The sequence below is a fragment of the Carex rostrata genome, chromosome 19 (genome assembly GCF_964058835.1).
Source record: "Carex rostrata chromosome 19, lpCarRost1.2, whole genome shotgun sequence".
Lineage (NCBI taxonomy): Eukaryota > Viridiplantae > Streptophyta > Magnoliopsida > Poales > Cyperaceae > Carex > Carex rostrata.
The window spans coordinates 4,086,016-4,101,089 of NC_135936.1; the positions used below are offsets into that span (position 1 = coordinate 4,086,016).

General features: G+C 32.2%; 1 protein-coding gene across 1 annotated transcript; it reads right to left on the bottom strand.

The window, feature by feature from the left end:
• Window positions 1-9,647: 9,647 nt before the first annotated feature.
• On the bottom strand, window positions 9,648-13,235 carry LOC144571981 (wax ester synthase/diacylglycerol acyltransferase 4-like). The gene is made up of 6 exons (XM_078321373.1): window positions 12,808-13,235; window positions 11,858-12,065; window positions 11,264-11,616; window positions 10,647-11,000; window positions 10,396-10,533; window positions 9,648-9,990 (listed from the first exon to the last, which is right to left on the bottom strand). The coding sequence occupies exons 1-6, from the start codon at window positions 13,006-13,008 to the stop codon at window positions 9,841-9,843; spliced, it is 1,404 nt and encodes a 467-aa protein (XP_078177499.1). The 5' UTR covers window positions 13,009-13,235; the 3' UTR covers window positions 9,648-9,840.
• Window positions 13,236-15,074: the final 1,839 nt, after the last annotated feature.

The following is a 15,074-nucleotide window of genomic DNA, read 5'->3' on the forward strand; positions in this document are numbered from 1 at the left end:
GTTAAATATTCATTCACAACTCACAAATAAGAGTGAAAATGGCGTTTGTTTATTTCAATCCCTAACCCCTAATATCGTTCTTATTGAACTATGCTGGTATGGAAAAGTTTTTTTCAGGTTAATATCTCATATCATTCATAATTGAAATATATTTTCGATGATATATGTCATATTCCTAATTATTTCATATTTTCGATTAATCAATTCATAATTGAGTTTTTATCATTTTTGGATTAATAAACATTAATTACACTATTTTACCATTTATATCCCATGTTTATATATCCATGGAACTTTCACTAAATTGTCACTTTTTGGTATATATAACTATATATTTCGTTACTATTTTACTTGATCACCTTAATGCAAGGATACTCTGGGTGTTCATATATATAGTTAAGGTGATCAAAAAATAAATTGTCACCTTACTGTAGAAGTATTTTCATATCCTTATATGTCAAAAAATAAATTTATTCGTGCTTCATCCTTGCTCATTGAGTATTAGTTTTCTCTTTTATACTTATCTGTACTTTATCCTAAACTTGAATCCAACAATAGGTATTGAAACCTTTTTCATTTTCCAAATTGGATGAAATATTTTTCTAGGCAACAGCTCATATATGGTAATAGTATATATACTATAAAAACATTTCACTATCAGCGAGAATAAAAAGTGAATATTTATCATGATTCTAAATAGCTAGCGCGTTATAGCGGTGCTGTAGCGCCGCTATAGTATTTTTAAATCATAAAAGTTATGACGCTATCGTTGCTGTAGCACGCTTTAACGACACAATATGGCAATAACGTCATTTTTTCAACTGTTATGTTATGATGCAATAAACGTTATTTAAATCTTTGATTTTTACGAGGATGCACTGACAAAAATTATTATTTTCAGATGTATTAGTATTACCGACAGAAACATCTGCGAAGATACTGTCAATAAAAAATACTTTTATCCTCACATATAATGATAGATTTTAAAATTTAGAACCCAATTTCAGAAGAAAATTGATTAGGTTTAATTTGAGGAATGCGTTCGGCATGTACGATTGTACGTCCATATATATGTTGCACTGAGTTCTATCATTTTATAGTACTGTTGTACTTCAAAAGAATATAATATGTTTCTACATATATCTCGATTTACCCTCGTTTTGATTTATGTAGGTAACAGACACCAACGAATCGGGTTCTGTCACGGGAAGCATGATGGATAGGCTAAAAAGGGTATTTTAATCGTGCCAATCACAATCATGGAGATTCTACTACATTTATAAAGGAAGCTTTTTTTTTTTTTTTTTTTTTGTATGAACGCACCTTTTGATTCTTTATCGGCCGAAATTTGAACAGTGCTTGACTGCTTGGGAGTTGGAAGTTGAGACTTGAGAGTAGACTAGTCTAAAGTATAACTCTAGTCGTTGGTGCGCAAACATAATGCGTCATGTTTTTTTTTTTTTTTTCTAGTGTGTATTGCATTAATCGTCTTGACTTTTAGATGCTTTTGAATCGTCAAATAAAAAATAGTAATCAGTATTATATGAATTAGTGTATAAAAATAACATAAAAATATTAATCAAATAATAACAGAAATATGTTAATTTTATGTTAATCAGAATATTAAAAATATTGTATAATTCGAAATAGTATTAATTTTTTTTATTTAATAATTTAATTTGAATAATAAAATAATCGCTAATAATTAAAATTATTCCGTATAGTACGATTATATCCGAATTCAGAATAATATTAATATTTTTAAGTAAATGTTATTCGAATGCATCAAATACACCCTTATCGTAAAACTTCCACCTTTTTAGCACGCCCTTAATTTGTCCTCTCGTCAATTTTCGCGTAGAGAGAAATAAAGGATGTTATCATGAAGGTTTTACTTTGTAATTAGTGACTTAATCCGACATTTGTGCTGTATTTTTATAAAGAAAAAATGCCTTCGTTGAATGCAACATGCACGTCGTGTACTATAAAAATAGACTATTAATTATCTGTGAAGATAAAAATTAAGCGAGAGTATATTGATAGAAAAATTCTCTTTTTGAGCGTATCAATATTATTAGAGTATTCGCAAAAATATCGTCAGTAAAAAAACACTTTTATTCTCGCGAATAGTGAGACATTTTTGTGATAGTGTATATATAACTTGATTTAGATATATATACACCTGGCCTAAACTACTGGTTTTGAAATGTCAAAAAATTTAATCTGAATCAACCTGAAATATAAAATGGCACAAAAGGTATGCTTGTTTGTCAAGAGATTTGGCGGAATGAGAATTCACTTCTGAAAAAGTGAGAAACCTATAAATATGAATATGCACATGATATATTTGTTTATAAAAATGTGCTAAAATGAGTATTTGGTTGTACTATAGAATTAATGGTGAGAAATCTTAATTCATTTTAAAAATATGTATTTCTATCTAAATCAATTGAATTAGACCAATAATGTGATATAAATTTTCCATGACTATTTAATTTTTTTTTCATTTATTTAGTTAGGATCAATAATGTGCTATAAAATTTATCATATACTAAATTAATTGGTTTTACAAATGTGTTGTAAAAAAAATGTCGTCCGGATATATTGGGGAGTAAATTAGTCCCACGTTGGTAGTCAAACATGGAGAGAGATGGTTATATATACACCATAAATAAAGAAGAAGAATGAGAGAGAGAGAGTACCTATAAAAGATTTCGGAACTAAATTTCGATCGGATTGTGCGAAAAATTTCCTAGCATTTCACCTGTTTGGATTCGGAACTAAATTTCAATTGGTCTCAAATTCCACCAACTTCCAACCAAATTTTTTTTTAATTAGCACCAATCAGAATTAAATGATTACCACCCAATCAATCATATTTAAAATCATACCACCTATGCATATTCAGTTGGCACACTAAAATTAAATGGTGCGCAGACTGGAGATGTGCACCAATTCGGTGCGCCAACTGATTGTGCGCACCAATTTTTTTTTTCTATTTTGCAATAAATTCATATACAATCCATTTGTTTTTTTGGAAGTACGCACCATAGTGGATTTCTCTTTTGTTCTGATTTCCGAGATCTGTTTTGCGCAGATACGATGTGCAAAATAAATATATGATTATCGAGGACTCGTTTGCGTAGATATGATGTGCCAAATAAATATATTATACATTAAGGGCCTGTTCGGAAATTATTGTTCATGTGGGAAAAAAAATTCACTCAGACTGAATCTTTTTTTTCTCCATGTGAACAGTAAAAATCAGTTCAAAAATTTTGCATTCCTATATGCACGCCAAATAGGCCCTAAGCTAAATGTCTCCTTTATTAAAAAAAAACTACTTTTGTTCTGATTACGGAGGAAATTCCCAACTACCATAAAGTACATTTATTTGGTAGATATCGAGATTCACAATTCATATTCATTTGTACTAAATTTATTACAAAACCGAAAGAAAGAAATTCGTGCACATATTCAGTCGGCACACTAAATTGGTGCGCGTCTCTAGTGTGCGCACCAATTCAATTTGGTGCGCCGATTGGATCCGCATAGGTAGTAGGTTTTGAAATACGACTTGAAAAGTGGTAATAATTTAATTTGGATTTTACGAGGTGCTAACTAAAAACTTTCGGATTCCAATGGGGAGTGGATCACATCCGAATAGGTCCGAAATGTTGTAAACTCGATTCGGTATATATCCCTCAAGTGCGAAATTAAGTAGGTGTTGCATCTTGTGTTCTAGCAAATATACTACATTACATGGACATGCAACCAATTGCTCCTTATTCAGGACAGTATTGTAAATAACGGTATGCGGTCATCGGACGGACATATGGTACTGCCAAGTAATTAATCGGAAATAATTGGAAATAATCGGCCAATTAGTCGGAAAAATTCATGACGGTTTGGTTACCGCCAACGATTAATTGGCCTAAACGGACGTTTTTTACAACACTGATCTAGGTGTGTATATAAATAGATCAGATATTATTCGGTTTTATATAAATTCGAATTTAAAATTTTATTTAAGCTATCTAATATGTATCCGTATATATATGAAACTATTCATATATTTATTCGTAATAAAAAAATATAACGGATAATGATACTTCAAAGTTGGTTGGGAAAAACATAATAAGCTTTTCCATCCAATTTTTTTTTCTTTTTTTCATTAAAAAACAAACTATAATTGGGTGTCGATCCACGGGGAATTATTGTTTAGGTCTTGAGCAATCAGACCTCAACCTTTCAAAATACTACACAAAATCTGAAATTTAAGAGTTATTGTTTTGATATTTAAAATTATTAAAAATAGTAAAAGCAAAATAATTAGAAATAAGATGATACAGTGAATTCTTAGGATTTTGGTTTAGCAATGCTACTCAATTCATTTCAATAAAGTCTCATTCAGTGTTTGGTTTCCTGTTGTTGTTTGAATCTTTCTAATCCAATTTAGTGACTATCGCTATCACATTAATATAGTCACCATACCTATCAATAGATCCGGCTAAGGCTTGTCTTAATTGGTGCAATAAGTTTTGTGATTAGTCCAAAAATTTCAAATTTCACTTAACTAGATTCTTTGTCCTACTTTCTTGTTTTACTGGGTGTTCTCATGGTGAGGCAAGACAATGCGACATTCATCTGCAAATGTTGAGACTCTCATGCATGTATACTTTTGTTGGTCCAATTAATTGTGTCTCCGGTTAAGATTTCCACCACTAATCTATGATTTTTATTCTCCTTATGCTAACTCGGTTAGCCTAATTGTGTCTAACTTCCAGGTGTTGTCAATACCATGATGGACTAGGTCTAACAAACGAAATCAAGTAAAGATGAACATAATACGCAAAAGCAATCAAGCAAACAAAAGTAATTTCAAATACCAAAGTAAAATTAAATTAAAACTTCATAAATAACAAGTTTACTGTGTGGCCCTAAAAATTAGGAACTCAGTCTTGGAATGACATGATTATAACAATAAGAAAGAGAGAGATACAACTATGACAGAAAATATCCTTCTAATACTCTCAAGCACTCCAATTTCTAGTACTAATTAACCCTCTTACTTAGAGTAGATCTCAATAAATCTGAAGGTGTGATCTCACCAAGTGGAGAGATGAGTTTATTTCTGTTTGGGAGGCTTATATAGGCTCTCCATAGGTCTAGGTACGCCTCTATACTTGCTCCTCAAGTTCTGGATGAGTTCTGAACTATTTGGAGTTCAAAAACGTGCCATAACTGTTCACAGCGTTAGGCTGAATACGGACCATATTGGCTAGTACATACCGTATGTTCATATTTTGGCCATAAATCGGTCATCTGGACTTCAACAAATTTCATTACCTGCGCCTGTGGGACTAAGTGAAAGTCAGATCCGACAAGATTAATATTTTTTTTACAGATTGTTGAAATAGGTGTGATTATTTTTGTGTTAAATAGATGTGTATTTTTACAATATTTTTAATTAATTTTGTATATTCTTTTCTTCTTTTAAATAGGTGAAATAAGTGTGATTATTTTGTGTGAATTAAATATGTGTGTATTTTTACAATATTTCTAATTATTTTTGTATATTTTGTTCTTCTTTTAAATGGTGAAATTTATTGATGAAATAGGCGTGACTATTTTTTGTGTATTTTTACAATATTTTTAGTTATTTCTATATATTTTTCTTCTTCTTTTAAATATATAGGTGAAATTTAAATAAAAAATATATTTTTTTAAAATAAGTCAAAATTTCCCCTGACTAATCCCATGATGCAACCGAACACTCATTTCAATAAATTTTCATAAATAATCCTGTGCGTACCTGTGCCTATGGGTCTCTCACTTTTTGAAAAGTGGATTCTCATCTCCGCCAATTCTCATCCTACGTAATCCCGTGACAACATCATGCGAAATGAAGGAAATGTATATTCAGAGTAGCTAAAACCCTGAATTCTGCCCTGATTAGCTAATTGGTACTGGGCCAGATTTGCTTGACCTCTGCACGAGCACAATTGAGCACGATAGTGAACAATTAACGGCGATTGCTAGTCAGAAAGAGATTGGCGAGTTCTTGAGAATCTGTATGGATCACACAACACTGAAAACCCCTGGATTGGTTGCATGTACACAGTACACCAAGCATATATACTCGTGATTTTGAGGTCTTACAACAGAAATATAAGTTACCTCTTGAGTTGGGATCGATGGGCTTTGTTCTATCAACTATTTGTAATGTATGGTGCCTTTTGCCTTATGACATCGCCCCGGTTTTCAGTTTTCACATTTCACACTGCAACTCCCGCTTAGTCTAGACCTTTTTTTAGTAAATTTATTTTTGAAATTCTATAATTCACATTAATTATATTTTTATAAATTATATACTATCTCTATGCCTACATTTTTTTTTTGTATTTAATAATATTGTAATTTTAAATTTAGCATCCATGTAATTGTGAACTAAAACCAATTGTATTACTTATAGAAAGATTGCTAATTTAGTAATCTTATTTTAACACTTGCTTCACATTTCTGTAATTAAAATTACAATTGTGATAGCCGCTTTTGCAATTACTTTTAAGTTAGATACTGAGATATAGATACTTTATAAGTTGAAGATGAAACAAATTCAGCGGGACGTAAAAAGGCCAATTTGGATTTTGCTTTACAGTTGGGCCGTTTGCCCAAGGATTTTGGGCCTAATATTAATTTGACTAGCCGTTCTCTCTGATTTAGGCCGACGTGTAGGCGAAGCCTACAAGACAGAGAGCAATCTTTCTTACTTAAAAAGGAAATTCAAATATAATATTCGTTATAACTTTGAGCTTGGATACTTTTTAATTAAAATTTTAAAATTAACTATGTTATCATCTAAATTATTTATTAGTAATATTTGTATATTTTATTAATTAATTAAATATATATATTAATATTAATAAAAATAATATGTATGTCCTCTGGCTAGTATGGATGAAAACTGTATGAACATCCAATCCGTATTTGATTTGTATTCAAAAAATTAGATGTGAATATCTATATGAATATGGATACTGATATGGTTTTACGTTTCAATTATCCATATCCAAACAATTATATTTATTGTGAAAAAATTATATTTAGATAAACATTATGAATATTAATATTTTTTGTTATTTTAAAAAATATCCGATTCAATCCATATCCATATTTATATTCGACTAATATCTGAACTGTAATAAAAAATAAAAAATAAAAATATGAAGATGAAGATGAAGATGATTTTACCACTATCCACTCCGTTTTTACACCTACTTCTAGGGGACCATGGTTGTTTAGTCAGAGACCTCCGAATAATAAAAGAGCATGACTTAGTTTCCAACCGGGTCCTCTAGGGGACCGTGGCCACCTCCTCTTATTGAATGCAAAAGTTAACAAGTACACCGGGTCCCGGGAGGCCGGAACACGAAATTTTTTGATAAATCATAATTAAGAAAATTATTTTTACTAAACCTACATGATTGTTTTTTTTTTTTTGAAAAACCACAAAGACCGAACGGAGCATTCGGTCTCCCCTTTTCTCTAGACCGAATGGTCCGTTCGGTCTCAACAATTCTCAAACTTTTTTATACGGGAAAGTGACCATCACCACAGAAGATCCGAAAATGGCCAGACCCTAGGAGCCATTCGGTCTTGTGGGTTTTGTTAATTTCTGCGCACCCGTCTCTGTCTGCGTGGCTCCTCCCATTTCTCTCGAATTCGTATCCTCTGAGATATCTCAAACTTTGCGTGACTTTATGGAAAATCCAAACCGTTTAGTTGCGTTATACACGAATCTCAAAGCACACATAATATGGCCCTCTACATCACCCCCGAATAGGCACCGGACACGTCGGTCACGCAAAAGTTGAGATATCTCAGAGGATACGCACTCATTTCTCTCTTCCTCTCTTCCTTCCTCTTGTTAAGTCACCGTTGGATCAACAATTTTGTAAAATACTTAGTAAATAGTAAAAAAATTCAGAAAAATGTAAAATTTGGTCTCCAAGCACATATTAATATGGAGAACAAGATGAACTGTTCGGATCGATTGTTTGGATTTTGAAAAGTCAAATTTGGACCGTATGTATTTCGGCCCATATACATTCGAATGCACATTAGTCTCTCTCTCTCTCTCTCTCTATATATATATAGGTTGGCTAATATCAAATCGATTGTTCCTGAGGTCCCGTGCAACTAAGTCATTTTTTAATTTTCAAAGTCCAAAAAGTCAATTCAAACAGTTAGATGTGATCTCTATATTAAAATGTTCTTGGAGACCAAATTTTACATTTTTTCTGAATTTTTTACTATTTATTAAGTCACTTTGAAAATCATTGATTCACCGTAACTTTGAAAATCGTTGATCCAACTGGGACTTATGATTAAATGCATTGGCATGTAATTCCAACACATTTTTGTTTTCATTTTGAAATACATTAGGTTAGTGCTATATTGCAAACCAAACATTTTGTAAAAAAAAAAAAAAAAAAGGATTAGGTTTAGGGTTTAACATAAATAGCATCATTTGTACTATTCTAAAATAAATAAAGCTAAACCTTTTAAATTTCAAATTGTTTAACAAAATTTTATAATTGCCTATATCTAAGTAATTGTAAGTATATTATAATTTTTTTTCTCAAGTGTTGTGGATTTGGAACATTTGTCAAAAAAAATATTATTATTGTTGTTTTCGCTGCTGCTGTTGCTGTTGTTAATTTGTCATAATTAAGTCATTCAATTTTCTATTTGTTCCAAATTGGTCATCACTCTATAACTTTTTCATCTAAAATACTAACAGAATATTTTCATTATATCAGTATTTTTGACGGAGTATGCTTATTCCGTTAGAATTTTGGACGGAATGAGCATAGTCCGTTAACATCTTGGACGGAATGGGCATATTCCGTTAGCATTTCAGACGAAAAAGTTATAGAGTGATCAATTTGAGACAAATTAAAATTGAGTGACTTAATAAAGTTTAGTGACTCTTGCGAAATTTACCTATATAAATTTTATGTACGAATTTCCAAATAAATAAATGTGTGACATTGAAATTGCCGAGTTCTGTGATTATTTGGAATCACATCAGATTTACTTCCACCTCCTCTAAAAGCACTCAATACCCCTCATGAGTCATGACCCCACCCCTCATAGATACGGACCGCCCGATCTTTTAATATTCGTCAAGATTCTGATTGAACTGTCTGTATCTAAAAAAAATTATCTGTTAGAATTCCCCCACACCCCACCGCCTGGCGCCTCCTGCTACCTATACTGGCAATCCCACCAAAAATCTACTGTCACTTCACATTATACCAGACCCCAACTATGGTACGCGGTACGTTATTGCCCAAAGCAATGTCTCTATGTTCAATTCACTATTTAAATCTAGAGGGACCACATGTGTGTCAGCTTCTGTCACATTTCTCAGGAAAAAAAAAAAAATCTAGAGGGGACTGCAACAACAGTCTACAGCTTAGAGTATACCTTCATTCTGACCCGATACCAGGTACTACTATCAGTATCACCATGTACTATGCCAGTGAATGGTGTAAATATCTTGTGAAAATTTAATTGAAGGTAGTGCATCGGTTCGACTGTTACAGCATATCCGAATGAAATAAAAAGGACCAGTATTATAAATACGTCAATAATGTACTACTGAACACATTACATATTTATTTTGATTGAAATTATTAAAGTAAGTTGTTTTAATACAAGCAACGTAGTGAATGCGATGAAAGAAAGCAGAAAAATCAAATACTTCCATTAAGTTATCCCTGGAGGCAGGAAATAAAAGAAATGATTTCTATATGTAATTACTCTATGAATTTAAGTTTTGTTCAACTTGCTGGCTTCCAGGATTCTTTGGAATGATATTTTCATGCAAGAGGTTAGGTGCTGGGAATTTATGAAGCCTTGCTGTGCACCCATGACCACCTTTAATTTCCCCATGTAGCTCACAACTGTAATTGTTAGACTCTGCAACCAACACATGTAATCAATTAGCAACAACTTATTGGTCCTCTCAACTATACTTATCATGTCTGTCTGAAATAATATAAGAGTAATTTACCGCAGGGACCATTTCAGGTTGCAAATGTACCTATTTGGTGAATGCTGGTTAATTTTCTTTATGATTAGGTAGAACAATAAAAAATAATAAGAAAAATTAATGAAGGTTGACCGAAGGGTGGCGAAATGTCTAAAAGACATATTAGGAAAAAATTCAAAATGTAGCTGCCCAGAAAAAAAAAATTGAAGAAACAAAATCAATATTGTTTGCAGTTTTGATAATGAGCAACTCTCTAACCAAAACTGAAGCATAATACTGTCAAAATTAATATGTGATTTTCAGTTGAAGTGATTTGGTTGATTGTTTCTTACCTGAGGAGCCCCAACAACCATGAAATGGAAGCTCTTAACAGGATGACCAGCAATTATCATCTGTTCCATGGGTCCCATCAAGTTCGAGATAGTCATGCTTGTGTTCTTCAAGGTAGCGTGTATATACTTAGCAGTGACCTGTAAATAAAAAGGAAAATAATAACAATGCTATTATTCAAATTTATCATTCTATATAATGAAGATTAGATCTCTCCTTCATTTTAGATATGAATAAGTGTTTAATTTATTACCTCAGGACCTCTTATTTTCCTCATAAATTCCAGAAACCTCCCTGTGAGGAAGACAGAGAGAGAACTCCTCTTTGATTTGATTATTTTTCTCGCAGAGGTTACAAAGAAGAGTGGATCTACTTCCTTTGCATTTTCACATTTTGGTATGGTGGCATGGAGAAATCCAAAGTTATTTCCCCAGGGAGTTCTGGCCTTCGGCTTAGTCAACTCTTCAAGTGTCTGGTAACTGTTAACACTTCGCGTGTTGAGCAACACGAGTGCAGTCACCTTGCTGGCATTGGTATCATGGCCACAGCCTAGCATGTAGAGATGTAGTCCATAAAAGACGACCCCACTAATGACATCATTTATTGTCTGAAAAATTACAAATAGGAACCAATGTTAAGAAATATTCTTCCTTTCTTTTCACATAATTGGAAATTTACGAGTCCCTGCAAGTAAAATTTTGGGAAGACCAATTTTGTCTTCTTTTTTTTTATTCTCAATTCATCTTTTTTTTTTTTTATGAAGATGATGAGTAAGGGAGTAATTTATCGGTTTCAACTTTGAATTGAACAGAACCAAATTTACAGAAGGTAAATGAAATAATAAGCTTTCCAAGTTTTAGACAAACATACCCCACCAATTTTGTCCTTAATTCGCTTAATATCATCTAAGCCAAATTCATTGCTGCAGATGCTAACAGGTCTAAACTCAACTCCAATTTCACCCGATCTCACCGGACTCAAGTCATCCTCCCCAAGAGTGCTTTTCCAAAGGCTCCAACCAAAGTCCTTGACTGTGTTTAAGCCCATCGATATGCCTCTTATCGTATTACTCCAAAGAGATCTCTTTTTTGACATTTTTGCCTTATGGGATGGGAAGGTTAGGGGCTTTGAAGGATCGTCAGCCCGTTGAACACAGGAGAATAGTGCGCCCATGAGAGAGAACCCATCACCGAGGGCGTGATGGAGTTTAAATACCAATGTACCTACAATGGTGCTAGTTTAATTCATAGTGTTCTGTAATGATACCCTCTGTTAATGGTTGTATTTGTGAAGTTTTGCTGAAATATATTATTTTAGAATGTAAATTAAAATGAAACGAGGAAAATAGTAAAGAAAATATTAGCCCTTGATCAGCTTACTTAGAAATCTAGAACTATCCTTCACAAAAGTATTTTAAAAACGGCAAACTTAATTACAAGAGAATAGCAGGCAGTGAACACATACCTTGTGCATTTTTGGTTGGGTATTTGATTATGTGAATTTCCCACAATGGCTTTGATTGTGAAAGCTGATTGAGTGCAATTTTAGACATGTAATCATCCACATAGTCGTCATAGAGCTCCAATTTGGGAGGGAAAGAAGGGATGTTTATGTGGTCTTCTAAATTGACTTTGACCTTTTTCCATCTTGTTACACCATTTTCATCTTTAATCTGCTAGAGAAAAAAAATGGTTAATGTACAGACAAATTTTCTTTAAAAAAAAATATTGCGGTGTGATGTGGGAGAGACAACAAGCTATCAAAATCCTACAATGTCAAACCAAGCGATACAAATTGATACATAAACAAAATAAGCATTTTTTTAAAGATCACAAACGAAGCAAAAATTGATCATTTTTATCTTTTCTTTTCATGATCCTAATTAATATCAATTTAGTAAATTTTGGTAAGCGTGATTATATAGATGAAATAAATACATAGGAGATAATAGGAACATCTGCTGAACCGTGCTAAAGATAAAAATGGATTGGCATCAATTATTTTGAATTTGGATTGACATCGTCTCAGAGCATCGTACAGGAAAAGAATGACAAGGTAGGTAAGAGAAATAATGCTCTACTTTCAAATAAATAACAATCACTCCTTGGTTGTTTCTCCAACTACCAAATTACAAAAGTTAAATCAAGTAGCTATCACCAACACGCAAGAGGACCACTTCTAAAGTTTGCTTAGAAAGAATTCGATTTATGCAAAACATCATTATTTTTTCAAGAAAATAAAATTCATGCACCACTCGTGGCTCGTGTAGCAAAGAAAAGAATATATGTACTAATTTGTCTAACGCTGCTTTGAACTAGAACTAACAATTAGAAACTAGATAAATGCCACAAAGGAAGAACAATGTATAAGAAATGGCAATACAAAGGGGATAAAAATATGAGGTAGAAATTGACCATAATGGAAGAGAAGCGTGGATTGACTGGTAGGAATATATTCTCAAGTGTATCAACTGTAGGTGAGTCATCGATTGGTATCTCCGACTCGAAAACCGCCAAGACACTAACTGAGAGTGCCGAGCTATTGAAATACTGCCCCGTCGGGCTCACCGGAGGCTCCTCTTCCCATAAGAGGCATTGATCCTTAGCTTTTTCCATTTTCTTCTCTAATGTTCAATACCCCTTTAGAAATGTACACTAGTTACTTCAATTCTACAAGACTATCTGAGCACTATTTATAGGCCACCGCTGGTTTGAAATGTGGAACAGAGGTGAGGTGACAGTTGAAAGTTGAAACAGAGCTGGAGCCTCTAGTTATTCATGCAAGGCTTGCGGGGAACTTTTTCAACACGCACGTGAATAAAAAGAGTAAAAAATAAATAAAACTAGAAAGGAACAAAATAAAAACAGAATGAAGTGCTCGCATGAGCATGAACTTTTTTTTTTTAAAGTAAAAATTGAAGATTAAGCCACTTAAATATTTAATATCCTTATTATTATAACAAATGATTTCTTTTATTTAGTTTTCGAACATATGACTTCTCATATATAAATCATGCGTCTTTGTCACTAGACTAAAGGCTAATTTTTACATGAACATAATTTAAATTGTCTACTTAAATGATGAAATAAAGTTTTTATTGTGGTTTATGTGGAAGTAAAGGAATGAGAAGGTTTTTAGAAATAAGGTGTTGCCTTCAATGAATTTAGTTGATTGAATTCATGAGAGAATTTTGCGGCTGAAATTTTGCAATGACAAATTAAGGTAGATATGAAAGGTTGTAAGGAGAGACAATGACTGTAATTTTTATTATTGTTGTTTCATTTTTGAATTTGGTAGCTTCTACCAACATTGTAAAAAAAAATATTAAAGTTTTCATCTTGATGTACTCGATGAGTCACATTTAAACTTCTATTTTTTTATTGTATTGTACAAGTATATCAAGAGGTTAGGAAATAAATTATTTTGATACGTACTTTACTTTTCAATAGCTTTTTATTTCTTGATTTAAATAAACAAAAAATAATGTTGTTGATCTTATTTTTTTAATAATGTTTGATAAAATTAAGGGTCTGTTCAATTGTCACATGATTATGCAGAATCAGATTTTATAGTCTGCAAACCTATATATTAATTTACGGAAACTCATACCCTATTAGTTTGTACTAGATATCGATATACCGAAATGAATGTTCAGTCATACCCTAGAACTAGTTGTGGTAAAACCTATATTTTATTATATATACTGACATTAAATTAATTACTAGAATCAAAATTAAGAAATTAAATAAAGTTAATAAAAATGATTTGAATAAACAAAATAAAGCGCTAAAAACATTCAAATTGTAAAATGATGGAACATACAAAGGTAAAACATTAATTAGTACTTTAAGTAAAGTATTATGTTTAATTTTATAACTTCTTTAACATAAAAATATGTGAAAGAAAAAATCATATTCGAAGATGTAAAAAGATTTTCCCCAATTATAAGGTAACTGGGTCACAGGGATTTCGAAGAAACTTTGTTCGCAGCCCATAAAGAATAAAAAGACAAACGAACGTTAACAGGGAATTTTTTTCTTATGATCGAGGTTGCTTTTTTCAAAATTTTCCATACAAAATATGACTTGCTGCACAGGCCCCATGTGCATAAACAATTTTTTTCTTCAAAAAGAGGAACATATATATCGGAAAACAGCATTTGCGTATGTGATATGTATAGGTGCACATGTATTTGTATATGTATGATGCGTATATAGATCTATATTCACGAGGAGACACATATGTATTAATAATGCAATGCAGAATACAAACTTCATCCCAACAAATAACAACAATCGCGGTGTGATTCATACATTAAAGTCCTGTTCGGATAACATGAGAAATCTAAATACGGAAAGAAATGGGAATTGGATAGTCTGGAGTAGGTTTCTCAACGCTCTGTTTGGATGACAATTCTTGTATGTTTGGATGCACTCTAGAATAGTTAGAATAGCTACTATTTGAGATTAGTAGATGAGAATAGTGATTTTTGGAAGAGTGTGAGAATAGTGTTGACGTGGTGCTATTCGAAATAGCGAAAATATTGTTTGGATTGAATATTTAGAATAGCGATGGAGGAATTGAATATTTGAGAGAGCACCAATTGCTATTCCAACTTTTTGTAGGAATAGCGGAACAACGTTATTCTCGCTGTTCCGAATAGCAAATGAGTATGTTTGAA